At 50.1% G+C, this 13,921-nt stretch overlaps 1 protein-coding gene across 4 annotated transcripts in view; it reads left to right on the forward strand.

Moving 5' to 3' along the window:
• Positions 1–4,282: 4,282 nt before the first annotated feature.
• Positions 4,283–13,921, forward strand: part of LOC118649276 (sialic acid-binding Ig-like lectin 5) — a 45,926-nt gene continuing 36,287 nt past the window's right edge. The window contains exons 1-10 of one of the 4 annotated variants that reach the window (XM_036296172.1): positions 4,283–4,328; positions 4,410–4,787; positions 4,999–5,277; positions 5,529–5,576; positions 5,794–6,048; positions 6,133–6,417; positions 6,851–6,950; positions 7,973–8,054; positions 8,760–8,972; positions 9,181–9,295. In XM_036296172.1, the coding sequence (XP_036152065.1) occupies positions 4,286–4,328; positions 4,410–4,787; positions 4,999–5,277; positions 5,529–5,576; positions 5,794–6,048; positions 6,133–6,417; positions 6,851–6,950; positions 7,973–8,054; positions 8,760–8,954 (1,665 nt within the window). In that variant the 5' untranslated portion in view covers positions 4,283–4,285 and the 3' untranslated portion in view covers positions 8,955–8,972; positions 9,181–9,295. Of the gene's footprint in view, positions 4,329–4,409; positions 4,788–4,998; positions 5,278–5,528; positions 5,577–5,793; positions 6,049–6,132; positions 6,418–6,850; positions 6,951–7,972; positions 8,055–8,759; positions 8,973–9,180; positions 9,296–13,921 lie in introns of those variants that run through there. The other 3 variants (XM_036296177.1, XM_036296175.1, XM_036296174.1) reach the window with 3 other exon arrangements.

Below are 13,921 nucleotides of genomic sequence, written 5' to 3' on the forward strand. Positions count from 1 at the left end.
AATCTTTGACTTGATTCTTGCGATCCTCTGGTCTGCTGTTGGGAGTTGTATAATATTCTTTATTTCAGTCAGTGTATGCTTAATTTCTAGTTGGTTCTTTATCACAACATCGAGGGTCTCACTAGATTTCTTGAAGATCTCACTACATTTATCGGCGGTCTCACCAGTCTTTTCGAGGGCCTTACTAAATTTATCGGCAGCTTCTAGACAGTTCTTTAAAGACCTCAAAAGTGTGGTTTTGAACTCTATATCCAGCAGTTTGCTTTCCTCCATTTCTGTCATTTATGTCCTGTTTCTTTGTCTCGGCATTCCTTATGCTTTGCTGTGTCGATAGAGTGCCTTTCTGTGCTAAGTGTCCCAATTACCTGAGGTAGACACTCTTGGTGCACCCCCTTGTGGGCTTTGTGCACAGTCTTGTTGTAATTAAGCCTTGATTGTTGTAGTTATCACTGGGAGGAATTGACCTCCAGGCCAATTGGCTGTGAGAGTCAGCTGTGCCTGCAGTGGGAGAACTTCTGTGCTGGAGACACCCCTCTGGGGCAAGACTTGCTTCAATGGGGTTTTGGTGCTCACTGAGTCTCCCCCCTGAGTGTGTCTTTTATGGTTCCACAGAGCTGCAAACTGGATGGTCCCACTCTGACGTCTGGGCTTCCTGGCTCCTGGATCTCTAGGGAGGTGCTAATCTAGCCTTTGCCTGCGGCTATCTAGCAAAAGCCTCCCTGCAGGGCTTGGGTGGGGCAGGTCCCACAGGATCAACAGGGTGGGCCTAGCAGTTATGGCTGCTCTCAGACTTGCCCTCGGAGGCTTTGCTTCTCAGTGTCCGGGTAATCGCTGCAAGCCCCTCAGAGAGAAAGCTGCCCTCGGGTTCTGACCGATGCCAGACAGTCCCGCTTCTCCCGTATGAGTCTGGGTCCCTAGAGACTCACCTGGAACTGGAGCTCAGAGCCTGAGACTCCCTCCCGATTGAAAACGACAACCTCGCCCTCAGCCGCCAGCCCACTCCGCATGCACTCCGCACCTTAGTATTTTACTTCAGCACTGCGCCTCCTCTGAGTCTCGGTATGCTTTTCTCTTTCCTTCTAGTTGTAGAATTTCCACTCAGCCAGCCTTCCTGTGGTTCTGGATGATGTCCTTTCCATCTTTTAGTTGTATCTTTGAAGTGATTGTTCGAGGCAGCAAACTCCGGTGTTTACCTATGCCACCATCTTGGTTCTCCCAGCATAATGCTTCTGAGATTCATCCATGCTGTTGAATTTATCAGGAATTCACCCCTTCTTACCGATGAACAGATGTTATTTCTGAATGTACCACAATTTTATAGTCCACTTATTACTTGATGAGTATTTGAGTTGTTGTTGTTTTTTTTTTTTTTAGTATAAACAACAAATGGACATCCACATTCACATAGAGGGTTTTTTTTTTTTTTGTATGAAAATGTATTACTCTTGAGCAAATGCCATAGCAGTAATATTGTTGGGTCACATGATAAGTACATGTTTAACTTTTAAGAACCTGCCAGAAACTTGTCCAAAGCACGCCCTTCACTTTGCATTCTCACTGGCAATGCATGAGATCTACAAGGGCTCTTCTCTGCATCCTTTCCAGTACTTGATATCTTACTTTGTCTTGGAATCCTCTGCAGGCACTCGAATTTTGGCTTCGTCTATTAACCTAAGTCAATTACCATTCTTCCATACACTTTTAATCTTTCAAAAATGTATTCAGACTTCTTCTAGAAAGATGGAGAGTATGTATTTTTCCTTATCACATACACTAAGTACAGCTAAAACCTACCAACATTATATATAAAACAAACATAAGAAGACCCCAAAACATAGAGCAAGAAGGCAGACTGTCGAGGCCCAAGTTGCAGCACAGTATGATTTTTGTCTCCTGCACAGTGGAGCTGAAGAAGACATATAGCTGGAAACCCCCACAGGCACAGACAAAAAAAAAAAAAAAAAAAAAAAAAAAAAAAAAAAGAGAAAGAAAAGAGAAGAGAGAGACATTACAAACTCATACAAGACAACATAAGAAACCCAAATAACACAATTGAAGAATGGGCTAAACCTCGACTAGACATTTCTCCTAAGATGATGTACAAATGGCCAAGAAAGTCATTAAAAGAGACTCAGCATCAGTAATCCTAAAGAGACATGAAAGAACTCCTTAGGCCTGTAGGAGTTTTGCTTGGTGCATCAGGGCATTAATATTCAAAACCCCAAATCAGATTCCACACGGACAAGGAAGGTATGGGGAAGGAGCATAGTAGGCCCGCAGTACAGAGAGTGATGGGGGAAGTGTAGTGATAGGCAGCTCCAAAGGTCACACACTCAAAGCTAGCATTAGAAATTTTATGTCATGTGAGTCTCACCTCCACAAAAGTTTCTCATTAGTTTATTTGTAAATCTCTCTCTCTCTCTCTCTCTCTCTCTCTCTCTCTCTCTCTCTCACTCTCTCTCTCTCTCTCACACACACACACACACACACACACACACACACACGCAGAGTCCTTGCTCTGCGATGAATTCTGTGGCCCTTCTTGAATGTGAAAATGGTTGCTTCCTTCCCCCAGTTCTTTCCTGTGCGTTGCTTTAGGATGGGAGTTGTACTCTGAGGTGAGTCAGCTTGGCCTCTTCACTGTCCCTGAGGCCCATCTTGCCTGGCAAAGGTTATGGGGAAATTTCCTCTTCTGCATTTCAGTCTATACCTTGTGGCTTGGAGGGTGAGAGAGAAAGAGAGGCAGAGAGAGGGAGGGAGAGAGAGAGAGAGAGAAACCTAAATAGGTTGCCTCCCATACTTGCCCTGAGCTGGTATGGAAACCTAGGGATGTGCCCTGACCTGGAATTGAACTTGCCACCAATTTGCTGTAGGGACGATGCTTCCACCAACAGAGTCATCGGGCCAGGGCTATCTATTTACACCTGTAATGTCCTCCCAAAAAGGTGTATCATTTCCTCCCCTGAGGAAGTGCATAGTATATATTTGTGATGTGCATCTCTGAATATTCCAGGAACATTGTAAGTTTTGATGTGTCCATGACATCTATTATACCATCCTGTGTTTCATTGGTCACTGTACTATCTGGATGCATTTGACTTTTGCAATTTGATTTTGTCTCTAGAAACCTTGCTGACTCTCTTCTCAAGCCTGTACATGTATCTGTATGTACGTGTGGATTTTCCTATGAAGACACAATCCTTGATGGAGAAAGTCAGCTTCATTTTCTTTTGAATTTCCATAGCTTTTACTTATTGTTCTTGGCTTGCTAGACTCCGACCTGGTGCTGCTGTGTTAGGTGTGGAGCTTGCTGAGCTCACCCCCTATCCCGCCAGGGAGCCTCCTGCATCCCTGCTGACTGTGATGTTATCCTGAAGGCCTTTGACATCACCCGCGCTCACTGGTGCCTCTCTTGAGATTCCATCAGTCAAGGGCCAGCGAGGCACACAGAAGCCCCACTATGTGCTCCAGCAGCGGGAATGTACTGTCAGGGTTTGTGATGCCCGGGTTGGGACACAGATGGAGCAGAAAGGGAACACTTCCCCTCAGCCTGGGTGGGGCTCTGAAAAGGGACCCATCAGTGAAGGGCCAGGAAGGTGGATTTTCATGAGCTTTCAGGTGGCAACGTTGCTGGTGTGCTGGGGCCTCGCCAAATGGGGCGTTCGTTTCTGATTGGCCCTGTGCACCCTCCTTGTTCCTTAGACACTCAGACCCTTGAGCCAGCACAGGGGCATCCCACGTCCCCAAGAAGCCCTCAGAGCAAAGGCCTTTACCACTCAGCATTGCCCCTGGGTTCCACCCTCCACTGGACTTGGGTCTAAATTCCTCTCTCTTTTGCTCCCACTTGGTCTAAAAAAATATTAAAATTTTCCTTTCCAGAATGTTCAACAGTTCCAGCTGGAGGGCGGGTCCCCCCTGAGTCCCCAGGACCAGCTCTGAGTGTGCTGGCTCCTGGGCGACCTCCTCCTCCACTTACACATCCTCTGCAAGCTGGTTACTTTCAGATTCACATCTGGACAAGCCACTCAACCTCCCCAGGGCCTCAGTACATTTACTTGCAGGGCTGGGGGTGTAAAGGGGTGTAGGGGGTGGGGGAGGGGAGACAGAAAGATTTCTCAGCCACCACACCCCCCTAACTCCAGTGGAGGCCAAGTTCCCCTTCCAGCCTGGCCACAGTCTCTCCCCCAGGATTTCCTGTTGGGGTGTCTTAGGCCCCACCCCAGAGCTGGGCACTTCCCTCCCTGACACAGGGACCTGGAACCACTCTGCCCTGCCAGAGGCAGACATGGTGCCCCTGCTGCTGCTGCTGCTGCCCCTGCTGTGGGGGGGTGAGTGGCTGAGGGAGGGGGGCAGGGCAGGTGGGGGAGGGGCGAGAGCTGCATCTGAGCTTCTGTGTCCCCCTCCCCCAGGGTCCCTGCAGCAGCATCCAGGCTATGAGCTCCGAGTGCAGGAATCGGTGACGGTGCAGGAGGGTCTGTGTGTCCACGTGCCCTGCTCCTTCTACCCGTGGAATTCGTGGTATTCCTCTAGTGAACTCTACACCTACTGGTACCGGAACGGGGACAAAACAAACCATGATGATCCTGTGGCCTCGAGCAACCCAGATAAAGAAGTGAAGACAGAGACCCAAGGCCGCTTCCTCCTCGCAGACCCCACGACCAACAACTGTTCCCTGGACATCAGAGACGCCAAGAGGAGTGACTCAGGACGTTACTTCTTCCGAGTGGAGAGAGGAAAGTCTGTGAGATTTAATTACCAAAAGAAGATGCTGGATTTGCAGGTGACAGGTAAGGTATTGGCCCCGGAGAGTATCAGGGATATGGGACCCTGTCTTAGAGCAGGAACAGGACACTGGACACTCCCTTCCAGGCCTTGGGGCCTGGGTGGTGAGAAGAGACACAGGGCCTGGGTGAGCTCAGCCCGAGGCAGGGCCTCTCTCAGGGTCCCACTCTGAGTCCCCACCCCTGGAGCCCAGGCACCTGCCTTTCTCCCCTGCAGCCCTGACAGAGAAACCCCACATCCAGATAAGGGAGCCTCTGGAGTCTGGCCACCCCACAGAGCTGGCCTGCAGCCTGCCAGGGGCATGTGAAGGGGGACTACCTCTCACCTTCTCCTGGGAGGGAGCTACTGTGGACTTGCTGGACCCCCAGACCCTCAGCTCCTCGGTGCTCACCTTCACCCCGAGTCCCCGGGACCATGGCACCAATGTCACCTGTCAGGTGAAATGGGAAGGGTCTTGGTGGACCACACAGAGAACCATCCAGCTCAATGTGTCCTGTGAGTGTTGGAGGGGGAGCTTGGTCCATGGGGGCATTGGTGTGGCCTGTGTGTGTGTGTGTGTGTGTGTGTGTGTGTGTGTGTGTGTGTGTGCTGGAGGCTGAGCTAACCTAAGAACACTTAGGCATGGATCTGCATGTAGGTGGGGAGGGGGCCAGAAGAACAGCTCTCCCCCCTTCCTGGTTCCCACTGCCCCTCTGTGGGGTTGGGGTGACTTCCTTCTGAAGGGGGGCCCTGTCTTTCTCTCCCAGATGCCCCAGGGAACCTCACCATAGGTGTCTCCTTCAGAAACGACACAGGTAGGAAAGAACCCCTCCTCTCTGGGCTGGGACCTGCCATGGGCCCCTGGTGGGGCAGAGGGGGGAGCAGGAGTTTGAATGGGATGAGACATGGGAAGGGCAGGGATGAAAGGCATCACCCGAGTCCCTCACCTCTGGTGGGTGGGTGCCTGACCTGTGTTCCACACACATCCCTCTCTCTCTCTCTTTCTCTTTCTCAAAACCGTTCTCCCCGAAGCCTTTAAGAATCTGCAAAACACATCCCTTTCCATCCTGGAGGGAGAGGCCCTGAGGCTGCTCTGTGAGGCTGACAGCAACCCCCCTGCAAAGCTGAGCTGGTTCCGGAGGTCCCCAGGCCTGAACGCCACCCTCCTCTCCAGCACCGCGATCCTGGAGCTGCCTCGCGTGGGGCCTGCACAGGAAGGAGAGTTCACCTGCCAAGCTCGGCACCCGCTGGGCTTCCAAAGGGTCTCTCTCAGCCTCTCCGTGGTCTGTGAGTGGGGAGACCCCGGGGGCAGGACAGCTGGGTTCTGGGGAGATTAGAGGCACCGCTGACCCTTCTCCTCGCTCCCTACAGACCCCCCGCAACTGCTGGGACCCTCCTGCTCCTGGGAGGACCAGGGTCTGCACTGCAGCTGCTCCTCCAGGGCCCAACCGGCCCCCTCCCTGCGCTGGCGGCTGGGGGCGGGGCTGCTGGAGGGGAACCATAGCAACGCCTCCCAGGTGGTCACCTCCATCTCAGAGGGGCCCTGGACCAACAGCTCCCTGAGCCTCCATGAGGGGCTCAGCCGTGACCTCAGACTCAGCTGCGAGGCCCGGAATGTGCACGGGGCCCAGAGCGCCTCTGTCCTGCTGCTGCCAGGTCAGGGCCTGCTGGGGGCAGAGGCCACGGAGAAAGGAGTGGGCCAGAGAGAGGGTGGGGCTGGGGGTGGGGGCCTGTGGCTTGGACAGGAGTGATTGCTAGGACAGGGCTCTCCTTCTCTTGTTCCCCCCCTCCCCAAATATTTTTATTGATTTCAAAAAGGGAGAGGGAGAGAGAGATAGAAACATCAATGATGAGATAGAATCATTGATCGGCTGCCTCCTGCATGCCCCCTACAGGGGATCGAGCCCGCAACCTGGGCATGTGCCCTTGATCAGGGATCGAACCGGGATCTCCTGGTTCATAGGTGGATGCTCATCCACTGAGCCAAGTTGGGTTCTGGTTGAACAGAACCGACAGCGGGTTCTGGGAGGAGGGGCAAGAGGAGAGCCCGAGCCCTGGGGTTGTGTGTCTCACCCCCTGTCCTCTGCAGGGAAGGCCATGCCCCAGGCGGGAGCGGTTCCTGCGGCTCTCGGAGGTGCTGGTGCCATGGCCCTGCTGTCCCTGTGTTTCTGTCTCATCTTCTTTTGCATGTAAGCTTCCGTGGCAGGGAGCCATGTCCTAAGGGTTTGGAAGAGGTCACTGAATTTCACCAACACAAAGCTTAGTACATCCACATCCAGGGGGGAGGCAGGGACGGCGGGGGTAATAGCTTTATTGAGGTAAAACTCCGCTGTATTTATTTTTATTTTTAAATATATTTTATTGATTTTTTACAGAGAGGAAGGGAGAGGGATAGAGAATTAGAAACATCGATGAGAGAGAAACATCGATCAGCTGCCTCCTGCACACCCCTACTGGGGATGTGCCCGTAACCAAGGTACATGCCCTTGACCGGAATCGAACCTGGAACCCTTGAGTCCACTGGCGGATGCTCTATCCACTGAGCCAAACCGGTTAGGGCAAAACTCCGATGCATTTAAACGGTACAATTCAATGGCTTTTACTTCAGTCATACAGCTGTGCACCCATCACCACAGTCAAGTTTGAAAACTTTTTATTAGTCTGAAAAAAAAAAGAGAGAGAGAGAAACTCCACTTCCCTGTATTGTCATCCCGCCTCCATCCTCCCCCAGCCCCAGGCAACCAGTATGTCCTGTTTCTCTAGATTTGCCCATTTTGACATTTCATAGAAATGCCATGATATAATATATGTTTACTGTGACTGACTTCTTTCATGTAGCCTGAGATTTTCAAGGTTCATGTGTCAGCACTGCATTTCTTTTTATTTACCAATATATTCCATGGTTTGGATGAGGCACATTTGATTTGTCCGTTCCTTCATTGACGGACATTGGGTTGCTTGGACGTTTTGGCTGCCATGAATCACACTGATGATGGCTCGTGCACACGTCTCTGCGTGTGAGAGGGGCCTCGGTGATGAACATTCAGTCCTGGCCAAACCCCTGGGCATCCAGGGGGACGGGACCCTCACCTGCATGTCAGGAGGGTCTGAGTCTGGCCTCAGGGCCTGGAAGCCTCCGTTGTCCATCAGGGAGTGGGGGCAGCTGCCCACCTGTGCCTGAGCCATTCTGGCTGCTGACTTCTCCCCTTAGAGTGAAAGCCCGCAGGAGGCAAGCAGCCGGGAGACCAAAGGTCACGAATGATGAAGAGCCTGTGATGGGCACAGTCACCTGGGTGAGTGACGGGGTGTCTTCTCATGCCGTGTGGGGGGCTGGGCATGTCCATTAAGGAGTCCACACTGAGCTCCCCTGTGGTCAGCTGGACAGGCAGCTGGGAGTTGAATTCCCTTTCAATTCCTGGAACCCATGGCCAGCCTCCTGCCCCAGCCACACGGACCTCTCTGATAGGCACAGGCCTCACCTCTCTGATAGGCTCAGGCCGCCAGAACCAGCTCCCCAAAACTATTACTTCCTTCCCACTGTGGGCCTGTGACTTCACCTCCCTTCACCGCAGCTTCTCTGTCTGTAAATGGGGATAATGAGAGCATCATGCTCACTGGGCTTCTGAGGGAATGGAATGTGATCAGTAGGCCCTTGATATGTCTAGTCAACATCTGCAATAGTCTCAAAAAATAAAAAAAATTAAAAAGAAAAGAACAGCAGGCTTGAGCAGGAAGGAGGATGGTCTTCGAGATGAAAGTCCACCATTCTCCTAGGCCCCAGCACCTGAACAAATCTCCTTCATTTTGCACCAAAATAACAAAACCCCAAAAAACAAACAAAAATTTTTAAAATGCACAAGCGAATAGTCGAGTCTGTGAGAAGTGTCTGTGCAATCAGAAGATGAAGGAAAAAGCTGTCCCATCCCCTCAGCCCCACTTTTCTCTGGGACCATGTCTGCCTCATGCCTCTCCGTCGCCCCTCTCTCCCCTTCACTCAGGGCTCCCAGAAAAACCTCCCGCCGGACGCGCCCCCAGACCAAGCGCCACCTGCGGAGAAGGGCCCTCTGTCGGGGGAGCCGCAGGAGGTCTACTACGCCAACCTCACCTTTGAGGGGCTGAAGCCACGGGAGCCTCGGGACCAGGAGGCCACCAGCACCCACGAGTACTCGGAGATCAAACATGCAGGCCAATGAGGCCTCGCTCAGAGCTCGGTACTGGCCAAGGCTTCACAGCCCCTGTCGGGTAGGAGGGGGGTGGGGAGAGAAGTCCGGGACTCATTGCTGAAGCGTGAGGAGACCTTGCGGCCGATTAACATTAAGGCTGGATGAGCAGCCCCAGGCAGAGCAGGAAGAAGACAGGCGATGGGGTTTGAGAGACGGGATGGGCCGGCTCTCACGTCCACCTGCACCTGTGCTTCAGGTGAGCTGCTCCGCGACGCCGTCTCTCACCCTCCCGCGCCCTCCAGAACAGCACTTCCTGGCTCCTGGCACATGGTCTAAGGTCTGGGTTTTCTAATAAATCCCGTCTTCTCATAGTTCTCTGGGTGGCTGTCTCCCGGATCGCACCCCGTCTGAAGCGCAATGACAAATTATTCAGACTACAGTGTAGACCCTGGGTGGGACTCTCCTCCTCCAGGCATCGTTACTGTGGCCTGTAGCAGGTGGGTCACTACCATCCCATCAAGGACTGAGGGAATTCACAACCCAGTTTCTGGCCCTATTGCATCTCATCTATTTTCAGTCCTAACCACAAGATGGCGATGTTTACGGGGCCTCTCCTCCTTGGCAAGACCTCGTTTCTGGCCCCATGAGATTCTTCCTCTTCTTCTTCTTCCACATTTTTATTGATTTCAGAGAGGAAGGGAGAGGGAGAGAGAGAGATAGAAACATCAATCATGAGAGCGAATCATTGATCAGCTGCCTCCTGCACGCCCCCTACCGGGGACTGAAACCGCAACCCGGGCATATGCCCTTGATGGGAATCAAACCCAGGACCCTTCAGTCTGCAATCCGACGCTCTATCCACTGAGCCAAACTGGCTAGATCCCCATGAGATTCTTGAATGTTCTACTTAGCTTCTCTGTAACTGCTCAGAGTCAGCAGTCTATTTGGATAAAAAAGTGGCTCCAAATACTTGTCTCATCGCTGTTGACTTCCTGCTTCTTCCCTCTTCACTGTGCAAATTTTCTTTTTGTTGACTCCAAACATTAAAAAAAATTTTTTTTTATCCAGCTTTCCTAGTTTTCTCTTTTTTTTTCTCCTTGGCCTGGCTTGCTCTGCTCTTAAGGACAATTGTCTCCATGCTGTGGTCCACTAAGAGCACAGGATCCTTCCCCCAACCTCAATAGTTAACCTTTATGTAGAATAAATTAAAACTTAGAATTTATTTGTGTGACCTACCAGCTCCAAATACAGTATCTCAACCCAACTTCTGATACTTCATTTGAGCTGAAGAAGTGGACTCGGCACAGTGCCAGGCACAGAAAAGGCTCACCGATTCTGTTTGAGTTGTCCAGAGCTCCGTGACAGTACAAGGAAGGGTTTAAAAGCAAAATGATGGGGAGGAAGTAGGGGAAGGGCAGGAGTCGGACAGGTTTTCTGGAGGGGGTGAGGGTAGAGTCAGCCTGAGGGGCAAGGGGCCCAGTGACCTCTCAGAAATGCACTGTGTCTCTGAGGCCGTCTCCTCTTCCCCAGGATGAGGGCGGTTCCAGGGGGAGGCTGAGAAGGAGTTTGGCTGGAGCTCTGTCCTGTGGAAGAGAATGTCACCAGCCTCATTCCCCAGCCTTACCTCCACATGAGACAGGGCAAGGCTCGGCCTCCAGGGGGCGATCCATCCAGCTGGGGAGCTCCTGGCCAGAGGGTTGGTGCTGTCCGTGGTTCTGGAGCACACCTGGGCTCAGCTCTGCCAAGGAATCCAACTCACCAGCCCCAGGTCCCCAGCCTTAGGCCAGCAGGACACCTAAGTCTAAAGGGCTTTGGAAAGACTGGGTTCCTCTTGGGAAGGAAAAGTCAGGAGAAGGGGTGGGAGTGGGCTGGGCTCATCTCTGTGCTTTTCCTCTCACCCCTCTGGTTGTCTTATTCTTTTGAACTTGTGCCAGCAAAATGCTGAGATCCCACTTAGCATTTCCCACTGAAATGTCCCCAAAAGAGGAAGTTCTCCAGTGAATTGCTACATGTCTTAGGGGATCTACCAAGCTTGTCAGGCCACCACTAGGAATTAAAATCTCAGGGTGACCTACAGAGAGGGTAGTTTTGGGGGAAGGTTAGGCCAGTTAAGGAGAAGCAGGGGCCTGGGGAGGAAGCCGGGCATGAAGAGGAAGAATTGGCCCTAGCTGGGTTGGCTCAGTGGATAGAGAATTGGCCTGCGGACCGAAGGGTCCCAGGTTCCATTCCAGTCAAGAGCATGTGCCCGGGGTGCAGGCTCGATCCCCAGTGGGGGGCGTGCAGGAGGCAGCCAATCGATGCTCCTCTCTCATCATTGATGTTTCTATCTCTCTCCCTCTCCCTTCCTCTCTGAAATCAATAAAATAATAATATTTTTTTAAAAGAGGAAGAATGTGCAGTCACCGGTAATCACAAGAAGAAATATTGATCATATGCATTTATTGCTCAGAGGCTGGAAAGACTGTTAGCTGTTTGAATGTTTTCTCACGGGCACCAGCAATATAGGAATTCATCTTTCATAATAAACTCTATTTGTGGGGAGGCAAAGCTTTTGAAACATTCATAAATACATTTGAGCATTTGCCTGCGCTGTGCTAGGAGCAGGAGATTAAAAATGAACTGAGCAGCCCTGGTCCGGCTAAGTTGGTTGGAACATCATCCCCTGTACCAAGAGGTTGTGGGTTCAATCCCCAATTAGTGGACATATCTAGGTTTGGGTTTTATAACCCAGTTGGGTCATGTACGGGAGGTAACCAATTGATGTTTCTCAGATCAATGTTTCTCTATCTCCCTCTCTCCCTCCTTTCTCTCTAAAAATCAATGTAGAATCTAAAGAACAAAATAACTGATGAACAAAATAGGACCAGAGGAATGGATAAATGGAACAAAAGGACGGATCTCAGAGGGTAGGAGGGGAGAGAGGATGTGAAGAGATCAGCCAAAGAATATATATGTACATATATGCCCAGCCCATGGACACAGAAAATAATGTGGTGAAGGCCTAGGGGGATGGGTGGAGGGTGGAGGGAGGCAAAGCGGGGCGATGGGGCACATCTGGAACAGAGTCAACAATAAAAAAATAAAAAGCATATCCTCGGGTGAAGATTTAAAAAAATGAATGAAGCAGATTTGACTTGAAACTTCCTTCAGGGTTAACCAGGACATGCATTTAACATAATGTAATGTTACAAATGACTAGACCATATTGAGGGCTTACTAATCACCCAGCAGGAGGGACACTCATTATCCCCATTTACAGATGGGGAAACGGAGGTGAAGAGAGGTGAAGTAATATGTTCACAATGGGTAGATAGTAATAGTTTGGGGAGATGGTTCTGGAAGCCAGTGTCTATCACCACAACCAGTTTGGACTTAGGTGTTATTATTGTCATGAATTTAAAAATTGTAGTTTTACTCTATAGGCAATGACTTTCCCCATTTATTTGTTTTAAAGATCTGTGTTACTTCCTCATCTTTGAATGCTCTCTACTAAGTATAGATTATAAAGTAATACTTAAAGGTAGTATTTGCTTTCTTCTGCTTTCCCTCATTGCTATGGATAATTCAATTAAATTGAGCTTCTTTTGAATGTAATCTGTCTTTTCCTCTCTGGCTGCTGTCCAGATTTTTCCCTTGTCTTTGGTTTTCTTTGACTCACCCTTACCCTTATTCAACCTCAATGTGGGAGTGGCCTCCTTTGAAACTGCCCGCCTTCGACAGGGCCTGTCTTGGCTCTCATTTCCAGGCCACAGAGGCCACAAACCAAAGCTCACATGATCTGTATGGGCAAATGCCTGTGGGTAGTTATTTTTGACTTAGATATTCTACCTAATTTTCTGCATCCAAGCTTGTTCAAAATTCCATCCTAATAAGGTCCCATTTACTTTTCCATTCAGTTATTCTATGCTTTTAAAATGAGGGATTTCATTTTTTTCTATTCACTTTTTTTTTTACCCCCAAAGGATTTTGTTATTTTTCAACACAAGTCTTAAGCAGAATGGTTTAACTTGGTGTTAAACAAGAGTCACAAGTCAACTTATTACCACACTGGCAGTGGGGTTTGTGTAGTGGGTGTGGGGGGCCAATGCCCTCCTAGTTCCACCGTGTAAATGTCCACTTCTTTCCTTGGGGCCACTCTCTAAAGTTTAGGGCATAACTTACCTGGGTTTGGTGCTTGTTTTGTTCACTGGGGCAGTCACCTGGGCCCATACGACTGTGGTCACCAGAGCCAGTGTTGTGGCTGGACCAGCCCTGGTGGTTCTTACTATGATTTTAAGCCACACTTAAGCCACACTATAAGGGAACGTTGAAAACACAAGTTTGTTACAGTGGTTCTCTTCCTACTTTCCCCCAGTTGTGCTTTTCATGGTTTCTGCTACCTGTGGTCAACCATGGTCTGAAAATACTAAATAACAAATTGCAGAAATAAACAATTCATAAGTTTTGAAATGTTCTGAATTATATGATGACTCTCATACTTACGGTCTGTCCTGCCAAGAGGTGAACCGTGCCTCTGTCCAGTGTCTCCACACTGTGTACACCAGTGATGGCGAACCTTTTGAGCTCGGCGTGTCAGCATTTTGAAAAACCCTAACTTAACTCTGGTGCCGTGTCACATATAGAAATTTTTTGATATTTGCAACCACAGTAAAACCAAGATTTATATTTTTGATATTTATCTTATATATTTAAATGCTATTTAACAAAGAAAAATCAACCAAAAAAATGAGTTCGCGTGTCAGAGGTGTCATAGGTTCACCATCACTGGTCTACACTATCCACTTGTTAGTCACTTAGTAATCGTCTAGGACCTAGACTCTAGGTCATCAGATCAACTGTCCTGGTGTCACGGTGCTTGTGTTGAAGTCACCCTTATAGTAGCCTAAGGCCTACGTCATTCACCGCTCTTCAGTCCATCAGGGAGGCATTGTGTGTCATCTCCCGTCAGCGCAGGCAGGAGGGTGAGTATGGTACCAGGAGATATTTTGAGAGAGGGA

Source organism: Myotis myotis, unplaced genomic scaffold, assembly GCF_014108235.1.
Source record: "Myotis myotis isolate mMyoMyo1 unplaced genomic scaffold, mMyoMyo1.p scaffold_m19_p_28, whole genome shotgun sequence".
Classification (NCBI taxonomy): Eukaryota; Metazoa; Chordata; class Mammalia; order Chiroptera; family Vespertilionidae; genus Myotis; species Myotis myotis.